Genomic DNA, 25,884 nt, shown 5'->3' with positions numbered 1-25,884 from the left:
CAAATCATAATCATTGATCATACTTTTTTCTTCTTAGATATCAACAACGGAGTGCTGTCAAATTGGCAAGCCGCATCACGACAGCATCATCAGCAGACATCACTGCCTTGTCTGCAATCAGTGATTTCTTTTCTTGTATCCTTTTTTTGTTATCATTTTTCTTACAGCAGCTACTTTGTGGAGGGCAGAGTGAACCTATCCCTTATCTAGTTTTACACAGAGCATCTCGTTGAACCACTTCCATGTTAACCGCGGCACATCAGTCTGTGCTTCATAAAGTCTTCACATGTTGCCTCAGGGCTTCCACCACTACCTGTAAATCATGTAGGTGTCTTTAATTTTTCAGGAATGTCTGCATTCCAGCCCCTCGTTAGGCTTTATAGTGCATTTAGTTTCCAATAAATCCACTGAACTTAGCTGTGTGGTGATGAATGAGATCCTGTCACAAGTTATTTTGCACTGATGGACTTGGATGTACTTGGGAATTGCATGTTTAAAAAAGAAAATGTTTGGGTGATTTTCTATACAAGTTAGGGATTCATTTGTGTAAAATGTAAAGCCACATGGAGAGCTTTATAGAGAAGTAAATAGAGAGTTTGTCCCTGATTTGTTTCTGTCAGACATTGTGTCATGAGCTTAAAAGACTATTTAGTACAAAAATGTGCAGACTGACAAACAACTGCTGACATTTGAATACTTTTCTACTTTTGCATCGCATCATGGAGCAATAGAAGCTGTCTGTAAAACGCAAACTGATGCATTTAGCTATCTGCTCAACTCAGCACTTGCAACTCAGTTTTTTAGTGCTGGCCCATGAAGAATGAGGGAAAACTGATATTCCTTATATAACCTAATGAATGATGATGATATGTGTTTTTTTCTTAACTTTGGAATGCCGCCCCCCTGTCCAAGAAGAATATTATGAACGCATTGCATGATATACACTATGGTATTGGGCAGCTTGTCCCACCTATAATTTATAAACAATAAATCTCATTGTTTTTCCTAAAAGCTGTCTCAGACATCGTTCTGGTGTGTGGTTCTGATCGCTCCATACAAGTATTTGACATGAACAAGGGTACAGTTGCCTCAGAAGTGCCTGATGCCCACAGTAGAGCCATCCACTGCGTTACACAGAACAAGGTGAGGCCATGTTAATGTTCCTTTGGAAAAGCAAATTTGCCAATTTTGAAAGTTCCTATGTATTAGGGTTGTCACAATTTCTGTTTTCAATCCAAATCGGCTTTCCAATTCCTTAATTGATAAGGCAGTAACAGTCATATCTTCAGCCTCTCCCTCTGTGCACACTGCCTTACGTGCATCTGGTGTGTGTCCACACAAAAAAAAACCACTTGATAGATTAGACGGAGACAAACAACTGACTATTTCTACCAGAGATCCTTAATTAATTTATTTATTTGGTTAGAGGGTTTACTCTGTGCAGGTTTGATAAAATGGAACTGTGTAACAAACAGAATTTCTGTCTTTACTTATTTTATGGATATTTTCTGTTTAACGATGCAATTTTGGGTGAATATTTTATTTTAGCTTGCCTTACCCTAGCCTGAAAAAAACTTCCAGGACAAAGTCAAACTGTCTACCGGTGCTGAAAATAGATTTTACATCAAATATCAAATTGAATCATGACCTTTGGATTTCATTTTGAAAATCGTAATATGCATTTAAAAAGGTTCACATTGGAGTTATTGCTTTAATTGGCAGTGTCCTCTTAAATCCTCACTCATGCAAGTTTATTATGCTAACCCTAACCCTGAGTTTTTGTTGTTTGCTTCACAAACTCTTTTCCTCATAGTTTGACTGAGACTCATGATAACCTCTAACCTTTATGAATGGATAGAGGCAAACGTGTCACTCCAACAGACTGAGTGAAGTCTAGATCTCACCCACACAGCGAAGAATTTGCTTGACTTGGCATCAGTTAGTGGTGTGAGCCCCATCTTCCACTTTACTCGAGAAGGGTCTACTATTTGGCAGATGTTATAGAGTTACATAAGACAGACTATGAGTGCTGCGGCGGTTACATAAGGCGCAGATTGTCTTTGAGGGAGTAAAAGTGTTAGTTTGCGGTGCCAATGAAGGAGTTTGTGGTTGAAAAAAAAACTGTCATGGTTACCTAAAGGTTTCCATGACAGACAGACAGGGTGTGCTATCATCAGTATCATTCATCTTGCTGAGTTTTTGAATGTAAATCCCTGGTGTATCAGGATTAAGACTGCCATAGGAGATGGCTGGAGGAGATTCCATGCTGGATGATGGCCTTGGAGTAATGCTGTTCCATGATGCAGTCTGGGTTTATGTGGCCTTTCTCCCACATCACTGTCTTGGACCAATGTGGGCTCAATTTGCTGGTGTCTAACAAGCAGACAGCTTAGGCCTGTATCCACATCGATTATGGTGCCATGAGGAATGCAATACTGCATCGCTCAAAATGAAACTATAAATATCAGTGATAAATTCATGCTCTCAAGGCTGGGGTTTCTTCACATCATTTACATCGCTGTATAGCTATCACGTTAAATTTTTTCGGATAAATGAGGCGCTGGTTTCTCTCCATATTTGAATGTTTGATTGTAATAACAGCAAAACCATTAAAAGGAATCATAACAATTACAGAAAAGTTGACCTGTCCTATAGATAACTTATTTTTGTACACAGAAAAGTGTGTATTTGTGCAAAAAAGAGGATTCTCCAAGTGACCCTGGAGTGCTGACTATAGTTGTGCATGTTGACCTGTGCATACTTGACACTCAGGCCAGCCTGGATTAGCTGGACATACTGCAGCTAGCGGCATGGATTAAATGCATCAACCCATTCAGCTGTAATGCACTCTTACACACAGCTGACTCCTTCAACATAGAGGTGCCTGCACTTTGTCACGTCAGCTATTGTGGAAAGCCCGCTGCTTGTTGTTTCAGCTTGGCTATTGCGTCAATGTGGGGTCCTCCGCCTGGGCGCCCAAGGGCCTTTGGACGCGCGTAGGGTTAATACCTGCGGATCAGAGGGATTGCCCCTGCCTGGAGATTGCACACATAACATCACTCTTCCCTCCCCTCTCGTTTTCTCGTCCCGATGCACACCAAACAGCAGGAACTGCAGCATGTGAAGCAGCTTTTCCCACTTCAAATTTCCATCACCTTCCCTGCAAAACTCACCTGGAACTCATCAGAGGAGAGGACTTCTTGGAAAATGGAACTGGAAATGCCCTCTCAGACTCCCGTTCTCACACTCTTAATGGAAATCTAAACAAAAAACCCCCCCACCGCTGCTCTCTATCCCTCTCTTTAGCTCGGTGTGGAAGTCATGTATGGAATTTATCTATAGACGTACAGTGGAAAGTCTACATAGCTGAAGCCTATCTCCGTGCGGGACATTAAAGATGGAAAATTACACACAAAGACAAACTTACATCAATTATGTTTCCATTCCAGTTTTTTTTTCAGCCCATCCCGATGGGCTTAGTTTTTATTTAATGTCACCTCCTACGTTAAGGTAGAAACAATGCTACCTGGAATAATAATCATAACATTTGCCAATACAGGATACACAGAAAAAAAATGTTTTCCAGTGCCTGACAATAAGTGTAGCTGATTTACAGTGTATTTCTGTCAGGTATGTGCTGACTTGTCTTTTAGATTTTTGTATATGTTTCACAGGGCTCCATGTTCAGCACGCAGGCACCGGATTCATATAACCTCTTCCTCACCAGTGCAGTGACAGATGGTGTGAAGATTTGGGACCTCCGCACACTGAGGTAATATTAATGTAGTCCATTCTATAGGGTTTTTATTGGATGCACTTTTAATGTGAAAATCAGGCCACAAAAGTAAGATCTGATTTATGTTTGTATATTCACATTTACAAACTACTGCTTCAGTTTCAGGCTTTTCAAAAGGTTATTTAAATGCCTAAGTGCAACATTGGTGGCCTTACAGTACAGTACTATAAGGCAACTTAAACTGGTAAAAGACAATGTTTTTGCTTATTTTTCCTGAAGTAAACACAGATTTCACTGTGTAATGGCTGTAGAAAAGTGACACCATCCAAAAGATTGATTCCCTTTGAACCTCAGTTGACCTATGCTATTCAGTCTGCTAACGGGCTAGATTTTTCTCACAGGAATAAAGATTGCATGTGCATCCAGTGTTTTGTCAAAGTCTGGCCCCCCATTATCATATTTGTTTCCCCTGACCACTGGGGCTTGAGACAGTTCAAAATGGACATCCTTTATACCAGATCAGCAAGGTACAAAATTGGCCTGCTTATTAAAACAACCGGATGTTTTGACTGCCTTTCCATAGCACTGAGATCTGGGTTTCTAGGTCAAATCATGATTCTTACAGTTGTTTTTTGCTTTGGACAGTAGCCAGGCTGCTAGCAGAGCCATGTGGGTAACGTTGTGTTTGCAACAGTAGTAGTTAGTTAGAACTGGAAAAGCCTCTTGGATGAGAGGTGAAATAAGTCCAGTTGCCTATGATACAGCACTTAAAACAGTAGTAGGGTAAGGCTGGAGGGGGGATGGTGTAAAGTTGTCTATTTCTACTTTAATTTAAAAAATAATGATCCTAATATGTATGTACTTTTTTCATGATATTTTGGACACTTGGCTTACAGTGCTATCCGTAATGACTAGCAAACAATTCTGAAGTTACTTCTTTGTTGTGAAATAATCTCCTTATGCTATGACTTCAGTATAGCATTTGTAACACCTGAATGCAAGTGGTTAACATAACATTTTGCCCATGTAATATGATTTCTTTCTGTTTCTGACTGAAACCTATTACGTTGAAAAGTTCCTTTCAAGGGGCATTTCACCCCAAAATCAAAAATACTTATTTTTCCTCTCACTCATAGAACTATTTATCCGTCTAGATTGTTTTTGTGTGAGTTGGTGAGTTGGAGATATCAGCTGCAGAGATGTCTGCCCCGCTCTCGAATATGATAGAAATAGATGACTCAAAGCGCTCCTCCAAAAAAACATTTGAAAAACTCAATAGCAAACGGAAGTGTGCATCATCGCTGACCTGCCTAATGTTAAAACTCAGCCAAGCTTTTACTCCATTAGTGTTCACATTCAGTACTTTCACAAGCACGAGCCTCTCATCCATTAGTGGTACTTTTGTGTGGAGATAGTGTTGGCAGTGGTAGTTTGGGAGAAAGAAAATTGTTCTTAAATTGAACTGCTCCCAACAAGGTCTGTGGATGATATTGATTGAGCGGGTCATGATCTCTGGAAAGAGACATTCCTGTTGAGTTTGTCAGATGTATTTAAACCAAGTGCCATCGAGTTCCATTATAACTGAGAGAAGGCAGACATCTCTACAGCCAGTATCTCCAAGTCAAGTCAGGTCAATTTTATTTGTATAGCACCAGTTCACAACCAAAAATTTATCTCATGACACTTTCCAATTGGAGCATATCTAGACCAAAATGCAGCAACTTACACGAAAACAATCTAGATGGAGGACAGCACTACAGGTAATAGGACAAATATGTACCTTTTTTGGGGGTAAACTGTCCCTTTGGTACCCCATCTGTTCTGTGGTTGCTGCAGAGACGTAATCTCTATCAGGCCTCAGACTGGCTGAAGTGTTGCTTCATCAAATCAGTCACAATTACCTAAGAGCAATGCAGTAAATGTTTTAGCATATTAAGGACGAAACCATTATTGTTTTTATTCCTCTGCTGTTCCCAGAAGTGAAAAATTACCTTTTATTCAAATTACATTGACATTTTTTCTTACAGAAACATTCCTCAGTTGATGAGAGAATCGGCAAATGTTCAATTTCCAAAGGACGTAGCTGAGAATGTTTTTCTTTGGCCCTTGGTAGCAGATATCCATATAAGGCAGATAATTCAAATAGGCTCTCTTGGATTTCAACATGTTCTTTTTGGCCCAGTAGAAGGCATTATTGAGTATTTCATTCTTTTCAGTCTGAGACTGCTTCCATGTTTAACTCCTCATCCCAGACTCTATCAAAACCTTATTGCTATCTGATAAATATTTGTGCCTGGTTTCCAGGTCAACTTTTGGTTCTAAGAGCTGTCATCAAGCCTCCCTCAGCAGATGCAGTTCCTCTGAGGTGAAACATATGGATGCGTGAAAACAATATGTCGAACCACTTTTTCATTTTGTCAGCCCTGTTAATTTTATTTCCCACTTAGATAAACGTAATGCGTCTGTGTCTGTGGCCAGCACTAACCACAAAAATAGTACCGGTTCCTAAGAATTAACATTTCTTTGTTTTTCCTTTTTATTTGAGGTCTTCAGTTTATGGAAGTAGTTATGTCTGCTCCAGGTTTTATGTTCATCAGAATCTCTGCATGATATAAATAGGTGTTATAAAAATTCTTGGAACAGTGTGTGGCATGAGTAAATCTTACATAAGGTGCTTATGTGACTGCTCTCATGACCAGATTATGGTATTCGCTCTTTCCTCTAAATGGAACAAAACTTCACTTAAATTCTTGAGTGATGATTTCAGACATTGTTTGTTCAGGATTTTGACAACAAGAGCATAAAGAAAGTTGTGAAAAGAAACCTTAGTGGCATACTGTCTAAGACTCCTGACTGATTGAATTATTAGAAATGTTAGAAGCTAATGGATAATAACTTAACTAAAATTAATGAGAATACTTGAAGTTGAATTTTTGATCATTACAATGAAATCTATCAATGGCAAAAAGCAGCTGGATTCACAACAGTGCATTCCTCGAAACAAATTTGCTGTAGTTGTTGTATTTTTCAAAATATCACTTTTCTATGCTTTCAGCATCACAAAGGAAATTCCATTTTCCTAATTATATTGGAAAAGAAAGAGGAAAATATCTCAGCAAGCAAAACAATTTGAATGGCTCAATATCCCTAAGGATAGGAGTGAAATGTGCCTTTTGTGGATTTTTCTGAACTGAACCTTTAAAATATTGAATGGACTTTATGTTTTGTCCTTAATCTAAGTGATTATGATGATCTTAATCCAATCGGGAGAAAACATAATTGAGCCAGAATGTAATGCCTTTTCATTAGTCCTAAATGAAACATTAAGTGTGTAGAAGATTGTCTGGCAGGCAGAGAGAGAAAGTTAAAATCACTCAGGAAATCAGTGAGACTTGGCATTGTCTCACAAAACCTGAGTGATTAAATAAACAATCGTGTTTAGTTTGACGTCTGCAATTTTATGAGGGTCAGTGCAGTTATCAAGAAAAATGTAATGAATTATTTTCCATTCAGAGTCATTAACTGAGTTATGTCATGACTTAATTTGCTTTTCCATAAGCACTGCTGATGAAGGACTTGTCTGGGTAACATTTTTACCCATGGCCATTGTACAGAATATTTAGTACTTATCAGACACAGAAATCTATTGACAGAAGCTCTAAGCTAGGACAGCATTTAAGCTAATGCATTCTGTCTTTAATCAAACTGGAGAGCTTCCTGAAAAACCCCCAAAGGAAATTTCTGAAATGTAATCTTATTATATCTTATTTTATTTTATTTTTGCTCTGTCACCCAGCAGGGCACCTCTTGTCCCGTCCCTTTCAGGCAGTATAGTTTTTTTTTGTAAAAAACGTATTCCCCCTTTAAAGAGTTTCATAAGCAATGTAAACCACTGTCTATGTCACAGTTTAGTTTTCTAAGCTCCCACCCTCCACTCACCCCTTGTATTTCCAAATTATGTGCAATGTGTGCAAGGTTCCAGTTTGGCATTTCCAGCATTTAGCATAAATCAGACCCACTCAGATACAGATTCTAAAGATAGAGAGAGCAGATGGCAGTCTGTTTCTCTTTAGTTCACTGATGTATTCCCCTTAAATCTGGAGGAATTTCCATCATCTGATAAATTAATGCAGAGCAGCACATTATATACATTGTGTATTTATGTTAAACAATATCAAACATAGCAAACTTTCACCTGATTTGCACTGACATGGTTAAATTGGGTAATAGTCATTGACTGCAAATAATGTGCTATGATTAGCATGCTGATTACATTGATGACTGACACTGAATACCCAGGTGGAAGCTGTAACCGTATAGGCTCCCACTCAAGAGGATCAGACCCTCCGGTGCAGTCTGCGCTAGTCATCAGGCAAATGCCGGATAGTCATCACTCACAGAATACGGAGAATGTGTGCGTGGGGGGGATTCGGCCCAGCATGTCCTCTCCTCTCAGTCAAAACATTAGATCCACATCCTGACCTAGAAAAGAGAGTGAAAAGAGTGTTTACTCTAACTTGTTAAACTGCTTCTTATCAGTGTGATGGTGACAGGTTGTGTCAGCTCAGCTGCCGAGCTGAATGTCTTGACGTGCTGATGGGGATTAAGAAACAGAAACTACTCATCCATCTTGCTAAGCATCAAAATTATACTAGGTCATACACAGCTCTCACACAGAATATAGCCCTATTGGGTTTCAGTGTACTGTTAAACTCAAACTAACCCATACTCATTTATAAGCATTTATTTAAAGATGAAATTTTAGGGAGGCAGGGAATGCTTCTTTTTTTTCTAGTTGGTACCGATAACTGAAAATGACCTACTTATCACAGCCAATACTAATAAAATAACCAATTTTATCATTTTTGTATATTGTAAAAGTTTATAACTTCAGGTTTTATCACACCTCAAGGTATGAAAGGCTAGAACATATTGAGCTAAGACAGATGATTTAATATTCCATAGCTCTAATGATATGGATTGTGCTAAAACGTGTATTGCAAATTTCAGTGGTGTTGTTTTCCTATGACACTGTTAAAAATGTCCACACCAACCATGACATGTTTTAATCTTTAGTCAACACTGTGGAGCTCTACCCAGGTGCAGCAGTTTCAGATCAAGGATGCATCAGCAGCGTGCACTTTTGTTCTTCCTCTTCTTCCTCTTCTCTGTATTTATTGATGCATCAGAAACCAACTTTAAAGAGGCATGATGCAACTGCAAAGATGCAGTTTTTCATCATCAAGCCTGATATATATCCTGCATCCCTATTTCTTTTTTCTTCATCAAGATAGGCAAGGCTCTGTTGCCCCTTTTGTTGACCCATGTCATTTGGAACACTAGCTGTCAATCATGCCCAATTTTCAATTGTCACTCCCCTGTTTTCTCTCTTTTTCTTCTCAGTCAGGGTGCCCTTTTGCATCATTGTTAAGGCAATCTGGGTTTTTGGCTGAACCAACCAAGTTAAATGAGTTGTTCAGTTGCATCTAGTGAGGCTTTTTGACTTACTCTGTTAAGGGCTGTAATGGCAAATAGCATTGTCAGCTGGAACACAGACACAAAAAACAATATGTATACTGTAATGCCATTGAATATAACATCACAAAAAAATCTGGCATAGTCAATTCCTCGAATTCAACATTATAAGCTTCATAAAGGTTTTTCATTTATTGCTTAGCAATCGTATGAACTTGCTCACTTTTACTGGGTATATCAAATTCCTTTATGGTCACCACAGTGAATTTGACCTACTTTTAGTCTAGCGTAATGACATTAGCATGTGAATGTCAAAAGCATGCTCTCACCAGATCCTGTCTACAAGCCCGCACTGCCAACATGCCAGCCCATATAGAGCCCCCAGCTCAACTAGCTGTTAGTGGCATTGTAAAGACATTACATGCTGTTGGAAACCAAAACAAACGACACAGGAGTTGCACAAGGGGGCTATTCCTCATCTACTACCTACCCTCTCTTTCCTGTGTTTTGCTTGAGTCATGCTCAACTCACTGTCCCCAGCTGGTTCAGATATTCATAGAACGTGAGTTTTGTACACTAATAGACTTTTCATCTACAGTGTCAGATCATTTAAAGAAAAATTGCTGCACTTATGTGTGAAACACTATTTATGCCAATACCATAGGTACCTCAATTCTCAAGCATTGTTTTTTTTTTTAGATTATATTGTTGTTTTTATCAAAGATATTCCTTTGGTAACACCTTATAATAACCATCATTAATAAATGGTAAGTTAGTTAGAGTTAGAGTTAGAGTAGTTAAACTTACAGTTAGAAGCTAATAGTCCATCACTGCTCTATAAACTATTTGTTAGGCCATTAGTTATTGGAGAGTTGCAACTGATATATAATACTGTGACAGAGACACCAATCACCCTATTACAAGACACTGTACCTTACATGAAGTTGCTTTAACATTATTATTTCCCCACCACTGTGTGCATCTTCTCTTCAGGTGTGTGCGGCGCTATGAGAACCATGTAAATCGCTGCCATCCGTGCTTGTCAGCCATCTCGCCATGTGGTCGGTTCATTGCCTCAGGCTCTGAGGATAGCTGTGTAAGTTGTAATACTCTGGTTTACAGTGTATACTTTATACTACCCCTGTATACATGTCCCTAGTTATACTGTTTCTCAGACTGTCAGGTTGTCTGTAAACCTAATTAGACACTGATTATCAGTGTTTTGTTTTTTGTTTTTTTTTCGTTTATGTCAAATTGACGGGGTGCCAAAGCAATAAAGGAGGCTGCCCCCCACCAATGTGGCCTTTTGAAAGCTTTAGCATGGTTGAATATGTACCTAATTGCATGTCACTGTATATCAGTATCTGTCTGGCCAGTTTACAGGGTCTTTGGTAAATCTGTTGTCAAGAAAATAAGAAAATATAGCAGCTTGTGTGATTTCTACAACATTTTGACAGCTAAATCATGCACACAAGACCATAACGCAAAAGGGACGACATTCCTATCTGGATATTTGTTTTCATATATTGGCTGCCATTTGTGTTCAGTTGTAGTTACAGTTCTTCAAAGGCACAAGAAGCCAAGTATACTGCTCACTACATTGAATTATTTTATATTTTATTTATATTATATCTTTCTTGATCTCGTAAAGGGGCATATCTTATTCAGTTTCAACCCTATTTAAGGTGAGGACTGGTTGCGCTTGACTCAGAGGTTTTTATTTGGACTTGCTCCTTTTTCCATAGAAGTCAAATTCAACATTCATGTTGAAGCAGAAACTGTTTAATTGCTTTTCCAGACTGTGCCTTATACTTGCTTTCAAGACATTTTCAGAAGTCTGCCTCCCTTTTCCTTATCCATCTCTCTTTTCTTCTGGTGTACGTGCTTGTTGAAAGCGGTGGAATAATATATGCATGCTGCTGGTTATTATTAATTATGGGGACTCAGCACAGCATGGACATTTGTGAGCATCTCTGTTGAGATCGGACATTTCCAACGTTTCTCGGAAATTGGGAGAGTGTATGGTAGTGAGCTGCACCATATTTATTTGTAGCTGCCCAGAGACTTCCATACGCCAGACACATTTGTACTTGTCTTAATATATCAAATAGCAATCATGGAAAGAAAGAACCTGAATATTCTAAAAAGACTCCCTAGATCATATTACACATTTTCCAAAGAACTGAAGGCCAAAAATTATCTAAGTGGAATAAGATTTCAGTGTGGTTGATATTAACCTGTTGTGTGTTCATTTGAAATATGTATTATTTTCATCCACACTGACTTTCAGTATTTGATCATCTCATAGGAAGTTCATCATTTAGAATATAGCAGTTTTCTTCTTGAAATTGTTAATCAAGACGTATGCTGGTCATTCGGTTTTCAACCCTTCAGTTAGGGTTGATATAAACTGATACATCAGCAGATCCATGTGATATTTAAGCTTTTCTGAAAGAACTTCTGTCTTCCAAGTTTCTAATGCCCTGTTAGGCACCACACACGTCATATGCTTCAGACAGGAGACACTCTACCCACGGACCGTTTGTCAAAGCTCACTTGAAGCGTTTTGCAGGGATACATAATACAAAACAGCTGCAGGAATCTGATGAGTCGTCGTCTGGTAACAAACATCCCCACATCTGTTTTTATCTGTGCAAATGGCACTGAAGCAAATGATTATAAAAATCACTGATTGAAAAGAAATTTAAAAAAGAAAAACTGCAAGCTGAAAATGGAATTACATATCTTTTTAAACATTTCAAATTTAAGTGTTGATTTTAAGATGTCTATACAAGTATTTACATAAGAAAATTGGCCTGCTTTGAGTATGTTTTGATATTTTAGATTTTATGCTGTGTTCAGACCAAATGCGAAGAAAATATTTCTTAACACGGCATTACACTCGCACAGTCTGTTTTTTCCTCCATTTTATGAGCAATTTAATATGAACTGAAAATCTGGTTTTAGCTCAGTAGCTGAATTTCTTGACTTGCTGCCATAATGTAGAAATGTACTCCAGGGTATTGCAGTTCACACTGGCATCACTGTTGGGCATCGCTACAGGTGAAAAGAGGAAACTTCTGACCACACGCATCAGTGATTCTGGATACAACTCACTTGAGCATTTCAATCACAGAGTTCAGTGAAACACCAACTTTTAGTCTGGTATGAAGTTACTCTAAAGAACAGCTTTGTGTATCAACATTTAATGTTGCCTTAACCAAAGCAGTTGATCAGGGAATCGGGAAGCCTTTGCTGATTTTACACAATTCTGAAAAATGACGCAAAAAAGAAGACACAGAACCTGTAAAAGAACTTGATGCCATATTTGCCAACAGTTTCTGATGCTACAGATGTTTTTTTTTTATTACACACTACTTAGTGTAAGTAAGTATACACAAATTTTCTTTAAATGCACTGTTGAACTTATCTCTTAAGTCATTTGGGATAACTGATTCTGGCACAGTATTGGGTCATTTTATGTGTCTGATTGCTGATATCAACAAGAGCCAAGTCTCAATGTCCAGCCAATCTTTGAACATAGTCACAAACTGGCGGTGATCATTGAGAAAATGTTCAATGTGATAATACTGACAGTAAACTATTATGTAGAAGGAACAGTCTATTGTTCACCCCAAACAACCAGTGTACGTGACAGTATGGACATTAGCTGTACAAACACTATCTACATGTGTATGATGTGTGTCTTTGTACGTGGGCTGGAGCTCAAACTCAAATTGTATGACTGCAAAAATTAAACAGGATGAGCACAAAGGTTGCTTCTACTTGTGTCTTTGTATATGACAACTTTGAATGCAGTTATACCACATCTGATATGTGCTTCTGATCACACTTGTGGGTTTATGTATTGTATATGTTTTATGTTCTACATAAGCACATTACTTCATGGTTACAGTTCAGGCCTGCTATTGTTCATATAGTCCATCTCATTCATTTCATTTCAGGCCTATGTGTATGACATCCGTAGCAGCAGCTACCTCCACAAACTTCAAAAACATGCAGACACGGTTCTCAGTGTGACTTTCAACCCAGCCACACCACAGGTAAGAACATTTCTTTAACTTTTGTGTTTGTGTTTCTGTTGTTTCCCTCCTATTGCAGCATGCATCTAATGCTCCATCTTACAAAGGTGAAATAATTCTTCATCTTAAATGAAGTATTAGTCAAATTTCTATACATGCCAGTAAGGGATTTACCAGAGTCAGACAGCTAAAGTGAAACCAGAGATTGATTTTTCTTTCCAGATGTTGACCTGCCTTAACTCTACATAAACACCCCACAGGATATACATACAGGCATCTCACATCAACACATGTGTTTACCATCCTCTCAACTCCTGATTATACATACACATCAATAATTCATCATAAGGAAATTAGTTTTAAAAATGTATGTTCCAAATTTTCATTTTCCAATTTGAGTCTTAATTTTGCATCCCAAACAAGTGACTCTCATAACAAGTGAAGGAACACCACTTCCCAACACACCATGACACATATTACAGTAATAAGTAGATTTTGTCCTATTTCCAAATGTTGTTCTTTATCTCAAGCATCTCAAACAAGTAAAGAAGACAAATGTTTAAAAACAAAACTAAGAGGTCACAGTCAACAGCAGCTTCTGTTAAAGCGTTAAGGCTTTCACTTGGAAATGTTATAATGCACACATTTGGTAATCAGGATACAGCACAGACTACGGTGGCCCTGAGAGTCCTAACATTACAACATTTCAGGAGACTCAACAACATTCCACAAACAACATCATTTCAGAAAATGGAACTTAATTTTCACAACTACGTCAACAGTTGGTTACACAGGTCTGCTCCATCCCTACTTTCTCTGCACTTCAAGTGTTTATAAAGAACGACTGATATCCTGAGGCTGAAGTCTCATAGCAGGGCATTTTATGTGTTATATTCTGTATATTATTCTGTAAGTGCGTTTCAGTGTGTGGACTAAGTATACTGAAATTGCTATCAAAATGTGAACACCCCGGCATGTCAGTGTGTAATTACACAAACAGAAACTCTGCTGTTATCTACAAACAACAACAATAACAAACTTTTTTTTCTCAATGTTACCCTCCTGGACCGATACCATTTTAATTTAAAGTGAATATCCTCTAAATTGCTCTGTGGGTTTAACCACTGGTGGCCAGTTTATAGTCCAATCAGATAATGACTACCGCTCTTCCGTGCCATAACCCTGTGGGATCTAGTGACTCGCTCTGTGCACTGCCGATGCACTTTTATGACAGGCTGCCTGCAGGGTTGTTCCAGCCTGTGATTGGCTGCACAATTCCACAGTCCACATGGTTGTGCTTGTTTAGTTCAGGAGCAGCTTTACAACTTTCCTGTTGACTGTTTAGCATTGTTTACTAGATCCCTTGTAGTTTAATGTTATGCAGTTGTTAAAGCTGCAACAATCAATGGTTTAATCTATCAAATTGCAAGCTATTTTGATAATTGTGTAATCAGTTTGTCAGGCTTTCTCAGATGTGAATATTTTCCGTTGTCTATACTGCTCTGTGATGGTGAACAGAAGATATTTGGGTTGTGGACTGAACAAGACATTGGAGGCATCATCATGGAATTTGGGAAACGCTGATCTGATTTTTCACCATTTTCTGATATTCTATATATCAAACAATTAAACAATGAATCCAGAATTTAATTGACAGATTAATCCACAAAGAATATATATAGTTGCAGCTCAAGCCATTTGGTTCCTCTCTGCCTAAAGGGATATTGAAGTTAGAGTGAAATGCATAAAACTTGTTCCAGTGCTTCAGTTTGTTGCTGTGATCTCTTTATTTCAGGTTGGTGCCACAATGAATTTAAAGCTGTTTTCTTTGTGTGGCATGCAATAAATCTAAACTGTTAGAAACGCATTGAAAATCAGGGACTGGAGGGAGTTTCGCCAAAGAAAACATAAAGTGAAGCTTAACAATGGGCAAAGACTTTTGTCTATCTTGAATTGTCATTACAGCAAAGTAGGAAATCAAAGTCTACAGTGCTGCCTCATACCAGAATCCTTTCAATGTCTCCAACAAAATCTCCAGAGCATTTCTCAAAGCAACAATTCCCTTTGGAAATGCTTTATTGTCAAGTTAATGATTTTTCTTTGGACTTGTTCAAAGCAAGTTGAATTGAAAAAGAAGGCTTTTAAAATAGAGTATCACATCCTCAGCTGGACATTGTTGGCTGTCTTTTTGGACTTGAGGCACATGTTTTTAATCTGCTTGTCCATCTGTGTAACTCCATTCAGTTAAACTTTGCAGCACAATGATACATTCAGATTTCCGAGTTTGAAAGTGGAAAGTTTGATCCATGGCCATTTACTGGCTGAATTACAGTAATCTGCAGAGTTTGAAGACACACTTCATCACTCACATCATGCTCACTCCCCATCAATACTTCTGCACATCCTGTTTTCTGTGATGTGATGTGTGGGCAAAGCATAAATTCCAAAAAAATCAAGAAAGGTTACCACTATTAACTGAACCTGTTTTGTATTTTCCACCACAGGGGTCAGATGTTTATTAAAGATTAAATCAATATTTTGACCAAACTGAAATAAATAATGAATGATAAATTAGGACACAAATGTGAACACTTAAAGTTGCAGTAATGCTTAGACAAATTATTTCCATGTGGAAATCTGGCCACATTTCTTTAGAAATGTTCAAACTTGCTCTTCAGTTTAATGTCATGTATCAAATTATATCTGTTTTTTTCATCTCCTATTGGCCATCACTTGTTTCTGTTCTCAGATTTGTGTCACTGACCATCTCATACTACAAGAGCCTGCCAGGATTTGACCACATTGAAGTCATAAACTCACAGATGTATGAAAAGTTTGGAGGGCTCCAGAGGGTCTGTAACATTATAAAGAGCAGTGGCTCTTCCCATCCTGAAAATCAGGATGTCCCCAAGAGCACACCCCGATTCAAAAAACAATAAAATGACCTTATATAGAATAACAACAGAGTAAAAGACCTAGCTGGGTACAGTACCTGGGTCTTGTGGATGAGTAGAATTTTAGTGGATCTCATGCTACAATAGACTGTACATTAAAAAAAAAGGTTTAGCTTCATGTTTACTTTGAAACTGTAGTCTGTCTCATTCAATTATAAGTATATAGTAGTTGCTCATGAAATAAACAGATCTGTTCTTGATCAGTGACTTAAATCAACATTTACTGTAGCCTTTTGAATCTTTCCAAGGATCTCTTTGAGGGAGGATGATCTCAGAAATTCTTATCACACTAAGATGAAGTTTTTTCCCAGATAGCAAAGTTGTTCCAGACACTGGCCCATGTACCACTTGGAATGATGGCACTTGGGTGATCCACTACGGTTTGCCAGATCTGAGCCACAAAAGAGAGGTCAACCAAGAGTGAATCTAATAAACCAGAGCTGGCCCAAAATCTGGACCAGATCCAGCCCACCAGAATAGAAATGAAGATCTTGACGGCAATTATTTTGTTATCTAGGTTTGAAACCTAAAGATTAACTTTTTATGTAATTTCATTTTCAGACACAATTTTCACAGATTAGGTATAAGGTTATTTGACAGAACAAATACCAACCTTCAGCTTACAACCGTATCACACTGTCTTCAATAGTGGAGGGAGTTTGCTCAGTTGTCCTGGAGATGGATCTTTTGACATTTGAGCTCAGTAAATGTTATGATTGTAGCCATAGCACTTTTTTATGACTTCTCATCTGCATTAGCGAAGCTGAAGAATGGAGGTTCATTCTTCAGCTCATTCTTTACCTTGGAAATTGTAGTTTGACAAAACAATCCCTACTGCGGGCTCACATACCAGCATTTCCCAAAATTGACTGATTTTTCTTTAGCTGATACAGTTTGCTCACTCTCTATGACTCTTCAAAGCTCTCCTTCTGTCATATTTTCATTTTTGTTTCACTCTGAATAAGAGTTATATCATTTGCATTACATTTACTGATTATTTGTAATACAATGGAAGCTTCAAGTACTCAATTTAATTCTTCAAGATGCATTGTTTGAGAAATAATTCAAAATTAGGGCACTATAAATTGTGTAGGTTTCAGTTTTTAATGCTTTCTAATATTATTGACATGGTTGCCCATGAGAGGTGAACAGTAGTTCAGTCTGTGTCAAAGGACAGTTTTGAACAGTATCTGTGAATCCTTGAGCATTTGTAAGTATTTCAAGATGCTGAGTTGTTCTCTAGTCCAGAATCTCACATCTTGGATTTTGACGTTGATGTCCCCAATGTTTATGAGCAGTCTTCTTAATTCTACTGACAGCGTAAGATGGCTCATAGATACACACAGCAAAAGTTACACAAAGCTTTTCAATACAATAACTTATAAGTGTTTGCTTTCTATTCCGCAGACAGTTGATCCTCTAATGATATATTGAGGTCCTGGCTCAGCTTTGTGAGGCTGCTTCGAGTTCACCTTGATCCATAATATCAACTTAAGCATCTTGTGTTTGTGGTCAAAATAGAGACTAGTAAATAAAGTATGATTAGAACTTGAAGAAGCTGTGGGAAATGATTCCTCAGTCTTACAGTTAAGGCCATTTAAGATCATAAATGGTACCAGAGCTGTATTTCCTGTGTTTCTCCTCATCAAGACATAAACAAATACTGTACCCAACCTGTGCTCACCTTGCTTTTTAGCCACATTTGAGGGCCAGACATTCACCATATTTACTGCTGCAAGAACAGATAAAGCAATGCATATTTTCCACTAATTTTTCACTCATGTTTTCCACCCTAATACTTAAAAGACCATCAAGCAGGCAGATCTACCTCCGGGGTTCATTCCCTCAGGTTTATTCCTGTACTTTTCTCTGTAATGAGAGATCCGAACTTTTACTGTCACTTCACTATGTTGTCTTGTAAAATCTTGTGGGATTTCTCCTGGCATACCTCTGTAAAGTTTTGTAAGCTCCCCTGTGTTGGACCTACAGTAAAAGTTAACTTGGAGAATTATTTTCACACTTCTGTCTCTGTCGGTTCAACACATAAGGAGGTTCTCTTTTTAATTTATTTTTGAGTAGATTTGTAGGAGGCAAGCTGTGTCAAATTCGAATAGTGCCTGAAAACAAGGCAGTGGTGAATCTGTATCTGAAGTGACTGAATATCAAAGCTCCAGGGTCATAAGTAAAGGCAAACAAATACTGTTGCCAGAGGCAAATCAACAGTGACTTCAGAGAAACAGGTTACTGTGTCAGACTAAAGAAATAGACTTCATGTGGCTCTGCTCTATTTGGATTACTCATATTTCTGCACTGTCTCACCCCAAGCTGGTGATAGCTCCAATTACTTTGTTCCACATCAGCAGTGGAAACGTCTTTGTGGTATTTGCCAGAGATCAGCTTATTAGCGGTGTGGATTTCTTTCGAAGGACAGTGAGGTGCCCTCTCTTTTTCCTTTGTTTTTTTGTTTTGTTTTTTTCAGTGGACTATGACTGCTGACAAAAATTGTTCTGACCAACTTTGTTTCTGTTGACCCACATCTGTTACTGTTCTCTGTATGATCCAGTTCTTGAGTATGTACCACCTTGTTTATGTACATTTTTTAAACGTAATGATCATATTCTGGTTACATACATGTTAAAAAAATAGCAGTCATATGTTGTTTCAGCCCTTATTAGATGTGATCCATAATACACAAATTGGAACATTTATAAAAGCTGTAACTTTAATCAGTAGGAGACTTGCTTGATATGAACAGAATGGTTACAGATTTCAGATCAGACAACAAGAAGCCGTGATAACAGCAACATGGTGTTCTAAAGCTAGTGCTGAAGCTGTGCATAGCAACAGGAAACAGCAAACCATTAGTACAATTTTAGTTTACCGAATGCTAGCTGCAGTAACAAAAAGTTTAAAGATTGGTGAAGAGTTTAAAAGAGAGAGGGAAAAGGTCAAATAAGCTTAAAAACACAACATCATTGTGTAATCTCATATAAAAACACGTCCAATTAAAAAGTGTTTGAAAAGGTAGAAATTTAAATCATGTGGGAGAAAGGTTTCCTGTTGTTTAACAAGAGTGTTTGTTTCTGTGAAAGTATCCTTGAGCAAGACAATGAACACTCCCTCTGCTTCAGAGACGCCTCTGCACTCTCACATATCTGGTTGATTTTAAATGCATGCACGTGTCTATTTGTTGGAGGATGAGCAACAACAAAATAGAAACAAACAAACAAATAGAATCAGCATGAAGTACTGTTTTTGGTATCAGTCCTTTGATTAAGTGTGAAAGTTCCCTTGAGTACTTCATTCTACTCATCTGCACTTCATGTGTTGGAGGTAGTGCAGGACTGTGACTGCTCACTGACACAAGCAGCTGTCTCTAAAGTTTAGCATTTTCTATCGCCCCAACTAGGAAGATGAACAATGAGTGAATCATCTCATTGGCTTTCAAGCTTAGTGCACTCTCGTCTCCATATGTCAGCATGTATCATCTTTGCTCTTTGCAGGCAGGCGAAAAATGCAGCTGGCGTCCCACTGGCCCTTTTTACTGTATTTTTCATTTGTGGCCATATGGCATTTGAAAAGCTATCCACACTTCCTTTTTTACATATATATACATATATATATCTTATTTCTTCGTTTCCTCTTTGCCTGACCCCGGGGAGAAAACAGCTCTCTTCTTACTTTGGTGGCCAGACAGCAAATACAGAGCTGTACTCTGCCGTCTGCCCCAGAATGTCACGTTAGAGTGAGATACAGACTGAGCTGAGACAGCCTCTCTGGATCAACTGGCCTGTGTTCAGCACAGCTGGAAACGAGAGTGAACAGGATGTGAGAAAATAAAGAGTTTAAGTCCCATTACAAAGTCATGAGGGACATTTTTAAGTATCAAAATCCTTCACATGTACTGTAGTAGATAGCATTTGCCACGGTGTTAGTCAACAGTGTTGTCTTTTCTTTTCTATTTTGTATAGCCAAAATATGAAATGCCACACATTGTGTTTCTAATTAATGAAAATTGCATGACATGGGGGTTCATGATGAAATACTTTGAATGCATGGACCAAATGTATATCTATCCTCAAACTTAATGAAGCAATAAGCCCCAAGTGGCCTTGCTTTACATTTACCACGTCAGTTTTGCTTTTATTATGCAATCATTTAGGTGATGACATCACATTTGCTTTTAATGTCCCTGAGATATTGACGGGGCTAGTGCTCCAACACTGTCACACTGAAATATAATGTGTTTGGTGAGCGTGTTAGCTTTAATAAACATTCACTATCCTTTTTATTTTCGGTTGTTCCCTGCATTTTTTCCCGAGACAGAAATTCCACATGGACATTCTGGAGCAAACACATGGAGTCTCATTTTTCTGTGCTTCTCTGCATTTCCTCACATTCACTCAGGTGGTTCGTCCAGGGCCGACTTTTAAAAGACTGGCCTGAGGGCAGATTTATGAACAGTCTACATTTACTGTTACTTGTTTTATGTTTTGTGTTTGTGTCTTTTGTTTTAATTGCCATAAATATGAGCTGAGGTTTGATTAATGCCAACTTAATCTGATTACGCTTAAGGAAAAAATCTCTAATGTGATGTGTTTCATTTTCTTGAGGTTTTGATTACAGTTTGACAGTGGCTCATATGGCAACAGCCCCAATATAGCCAGTCACTGCCTAACTGTCAGTTTCATAATTGTTAATTGAGAATGAATTGATATTTCCAACAAAAAATAGGGAGCGATATAAGAGATTGAAAAGATCTCTCTGACATCATAGACATACTATCATCACTATGAACAGACAGTTCATGTACTTGTAAGCCCATTAAGCAGGTGACCCTGGAGACCGTCTGTTCCCTTTTCCCATCTCTCATGTAGATCCTCCGTCCCCTCTCAGCATTCTCAGTACAGAACATCCCGGTATGTTGGCATTTGTCAAGTGTGTTCTACCGCTGATAAATGGTATCCTTTGGGAAGGAAAACACATCGCTCCTCATGACTTCAAAGCCTGAGCGATTGTTCATACCAGTTTGTGCTGGCAGACACTTTCTGTAGTCCAGAATGCCGGTATTTGACAAAAGTGATCATGACTGAAAATCCAACCCACATTGCATTCTTAATCATCATTTTTAGTCCTGCTTTGATCTATTGATTTGTGGCCTTTTTTTCTGTGGTACTGAGCCAGCGCGCTGGACAATAATTTAGATTATGTAACATGCATGGCATGCACCGTGCAAGTTCTCGATCTGATTTACGATCCCAGAGTTCCTAAAAAGTGTTGAATGAGTCTTCATTCTGCAGCACATAAAACAAATAAGTAAAAGATGATAAAAGAAGCAGACCTCATTTTTAACATTTTGTCTCATGCATTACCAATTACTTTGAGATCGTTAACCATTGCAAAACTATGCTTGTGAATGCCTTCAAAACCTCTATATCAATGGTGTCATGATTGCATAAGGACATCTGACATTGCAAATAAATCTTTAAACAGAGATCAAACCTTTAAAACCTGAATTTCTTAGAAGTGGGCTGTTGAAGAAAGCCAAATGCCTATCTTGTGATAGCCCAGCATGACCCCATCCTATATGTCTACAGTGAATCAGCTTGCAACAAGTTTGAACATCTGACCCCGACGGCTGCCCAAAAACTGTCAGTCCTCATCGGCTTTAGCTCGCTTCAGCCTCAGTGGACAGAGGTTGAAGGTTGCAGAGATGGAATGTGTCAGATTATAGATGTTTGCTACAAGCATATGTCATAGAAACTCCATAAAGTTGCAAAGATCATTGCAGTAAATCTGTGATTTAGTTTCCAACATGCTGCATGTTTTCAGAGAGGAGTTAAATGCCGAGGTGATTACACAGTCTCATGATTTTGGGTGGCAGTTGATGAAGAGAGCTGTAGTTGATAATGGAGCTGCTCTCTGACCCCCTTAAGTTTTAAGTAGCCATTTTAGCAGCCTTTGGGCGGGACCCAGACTGTTAGGCTATTGTAGATTAAGGTCATTTGAGCAAGAGGTCATAGTGAAAGAAGCCTCTCTTCAAAATCTTCGGGAGCTTGTGAAATGAGCTCTCAAACTGTTTGTTTCGCGGCAGAGTCTCAAACATGTTTATACACTGAAAAACACCAGTAAAACACATGCCTCTGCAGCTGCAATTTTTTAGAGAAATCCTCTCACCTTTGAGCTCTGCAAACGCCTTGAAATCCTCTTTGTGTACATAGGGAAGAGGCTGCAACAATCACTCGTAAAAAGAAATAAATACAAAATGGAATGCTTGAATTTAGTCCTTGTGTGCTTGAGTCATCCTCAGACCTCAGCTATGTTCACTCCCTTTCCCAGCATGGGCATCTGCTTGCTGGTAAAAGATTATTTCTGCTGGTAAAAGATTATTTATTTCTTTTTATGGGAAAAAATGTTGAACCATTGTTTTACCAAATGTGGTTTTTATCACTCCCTGGCAAATTGTTGTTTTCAAGATTCCAGCTGTTACTTAACAAAGGTACTCTGTCTTTACAACGACCTCAGAATATATGAAATCACTAAAAATGTCACCCACACATTCCCATTTAGTTTGCAGTCATTTGTGCTGTTGGTGGTGATTCTCAGTCACCCAGACCATGTTTTATAAAACAAAAAGTGCTATACAGAGGCAACTGGAAGATAAGATAATAATTTGAGATGTTTTTACTTTTTTTCTCATGGGGGATTTGTAAAGTCCTCTTAGATTTGAAGTGGGATCAAGGAGAATACAAATAACCATGGCTGTTAATAGTATGAAATGGGTTTTAAATGATTTGTTACTCACCCTGGTCATACACATCACATATGCTTGATGATTAAGTTCAAATAGAGCCGTTTATGGAATAATATCATACGCTCTACTTTCGGCAGCTGCAGGTATAGATATACATCATGAGCCACGTTCTATGGAGGGTTTTCCGATTGCTATTACTTCTGACTGGCTGTCAGAGGGTTGAGGTAATGTTCCCTCACCCTCATCTGCTCTGCAGGCTGAGATAATCCTCTCCCCATCCTAAGAAATATCGTTAAGATGTGATTGTGTACATGTGCTTGTCTGTGGTGCTGCATCCTCATGTGAGTAGAGTGTGGGATGTTTGTTGGCACATGTGTATGTTTAAGGGAGTGCACTGTGTGGGTCAATGTTAGTTTATTGATGTGTGGGTGTCTAATTAATCAGTAAACAGTTGACTCACCAGGACTAGCGCTGGCAGTAAACTCAGCCCCACTCCTGATTAAAAAGACATAACATTACATAACCAAAGTTCAGGCCAGGATACTTCCTGTTCTTTGTGATAAATGGCAGGTATGGAAAATCAAGAATTTCTATAAGAAACACAGTATGGATCTTGACCTTGGGGATGCAAGCAGGTGTGCTGTTATGCAACTCGGTCCTCGTAACATAGAGCTGTGAAAAGGACAGTGATGTGTGACACAGATCCTGGGAAATATCATCCACAAGTTGAAGGTGACATCATCTTTTTTCTCTGTCTCTTCTAGCTGCTGACCGGGACCCTGGATGGGAAGCTGAGATTGTTTCAGTCCAGCAGTGGGGCCTGTCTGTCTCATGACAACAGTACTGCTGTGCATAGCATCCCCAACATGACTGCATAATTACAGCAGGCTGCTGCAAAGACCATGCAGATTTCATTAAGGCAGTTCCACCCCTCTGGCCAGGATTTTACTGGGAAAGAAGAACGTAAGGGTTTTGTTTTTAGTTGGCGATAAATGAAGATAGAAAAAATAGATACAAGTTTAAAGAGGGTTGTGTTTCTTGTTGTGTGTCTTTTGTGTTCTTCTAAAAGAGTAAAAAGGAGCCACCCATTTCAACTCACTCGTCCTTGTTAGACGTGCACTATGAAGCTCATTACCTACTGAAATTCTAACAAAGATGACTGTTGACTGTCTGTTATTTAACATATCTGTGGTTTAACCGATTATGTTTTCATCTAACCACATTATTTTGATGCAATATTTACTCAAGAAAATTACAGCCAACCTTGCCAAAAACAATTTAATCCGCCATTTTTCCCATCTGTTGTCCATATTCTAATGATGAAGCATCATATTTTGTTTGTTCAGTATATGGAACAGATTTACTCCTATATCACTGGCTACACAGCTATGACCTCAACTGGGTGCAACCTCTTTAGCTGCCAGACACACAGATGCTACTACTGTTCACACCGACACACCCATCCCTATTGTCTGAGCTGTACATTTACTCTTCTCTGCCTCAGTCACAACACAATGTCAGCTACACTGAACTGTAAGAGAACAAAATATAATAAAGTAGGACTCTGACTCAGAAATTAAAACAATAAAAGGGGCCCCATTGTTTGTACTGTGTATGGCAAGTATGAATAAATTGATAAATCTTGGTTAAATGCCTGTGGCGATTATTTCTTTAATTATGTGTCTTTTGTGTACCTGGTATGAATGCAGCTGTGTGACTGCAATGTGTTAGGTGTACCTCAAGGTTCCACTCTAGGACAACTTCTGTTTAAATTTTTATTAATGATCTTCTGGATTGTATTTATTTTTTACTTGTTATTAGTTACTATGATAGTGTATACAATGGTATATACATTGAAACTATGATAAATACACTACATATGATATACAGTGTACTACTGTAATGCAGTAAAAGGATCCCGGACATCCCATACTATGTTTGACTGCACATGAAAATCTTATTCATCACATATCAACAACATGTTTTTGAATTTGACTTTTACATTCTATAAACTTGGTTGTCAGTTCCCAAAGTCAGTTTAACAAAGTCTTACATAACGGTCTTTGGTATGAGGCCGGACCTCAAATCCAAATCCAACTCTCTGGTTTTTGTTTGCAATGGCAGCACATCTCTCCAGAAAGTTGATAAAATTAAAATGTCTGGGTTTATGGATCGACTCTGGACTTTCTTTTAACCACACGTTGATTTAATTATAAAAACATTAACTTTGATATCGATGCAGTGTTGTTCCAATGAGATTTGCCTCCCAAATGACATCACTGATACTGGTCAACGGTGAAACAGTTGATCAAATTTATTTTAAAACGTCTTCCTCTTAGTGTCGTCTAGTTTCTATAGTTTTATGTAAAGATTAGCTGTTTTTTACTGTCTTTATAAAACACTAGTACAACTTGCTTTTCAAATGTGGTGCTTATCTATATATAAATACAGTATGTAAAGCACTTTGATAACTTAAAGTATTTTCTTATTTTTCTTGGCTTTTCTGAGAATGTCTAATTCTTGTACTTTAAAATAATTTGTATTTGTTGTTTGTGAAGTTATCACTGATAGTTAAGCTATAATTTTATCATTTTTAAGCTTGTTGTACTTCGTTATTGAGTTTATAGTTTGTTGTGTGTTGTTTAGTATTGTATTGTTGTGTTAGCTTTCTTGAGTGGGTGTTTTGGGACCCCCTTGAAAATGTTATAATACAAATTAAGGTGTCCCACATATGTTACATTTAAATAATTAGGTACAATAAATTGACATTTGCTTGTTTTACTTGGGCTCATGTCAACAATCAAAAAGATCCTATGCTAAACCAAGTTCATTTCTGTAGACTACATCTCCTATGCCATGTTTAGGTTTAAGATGAAAATACTTCATAAGCTGTAAATAGCTAATTAATATAAGATGAGGACA

At 38.2% G+C, this 25,884-nt stretch overlaps 1 protein-coding gene across 2 annotated transcripts in view; it reads left to right on the top strand.

Moving 5' to 3' along the window:
• Nucleotides 1-24,613, top strand: part of wdr27 (WD repeat domain 27) — a 43,199-nt gene extending 18,586 nt beyond the window's left edge. Inside the window, exons 20-25 of one of the 2 annotated variants that reach the window (XM_030440914.1) lie at nucleotides 38-135; nucleotides 1,022-1,143; nucleotides 3,675-3,772; nucleotides 10,205-10,307; nucleotides 13,177-13,275; nucleotides 23,727-24,613. In XM_030440914.1, coding sequence (XP_030296774.1) covers nucleotides 38-135; nucleotides 1,022-1,143; nucleotides 3,675-3,772; nucleotides 10,205-10,307; nucleotides 13,177-13,275; nucleotides 23,727-23,840 — 634 coding nt within the window. In that variant the 3' untranslated portion in view covers nucleotides 23,841-24,613. The remainder of the gene's footprint in view (nucleotides 1-37; nucleotides 136-1,021; nucleotides 1,144-3,674; nucleotides 3,773-10,204; nucleotides 10,308-13,176; nucleotides 13,276-23,726) is intronic. The other variant, XM_030440915.1, reaches the window with a different exon arrangement.
• The last annotated feature ends 1,271 nt before the right edge of the window (nucleotides 24,614-25,884 follow it).

Source organism: Sparus aurata, chromosome 15 (assembly GCF_900880675.1).
Source record: "Sparus aurata chromosome 15, fSpaAur1.1, whole genome shotgun sequence".
In the NCBI taxonomy this organism is placed as follows: Eukaryota; Metazoa; Chordata; class Actinopteri; order Spariformes; family Sparidae; genus Sparus; species Sparus aurata.
This window is presented reverse-complemented; position numbering and strand designations above follow the sequence as displayed.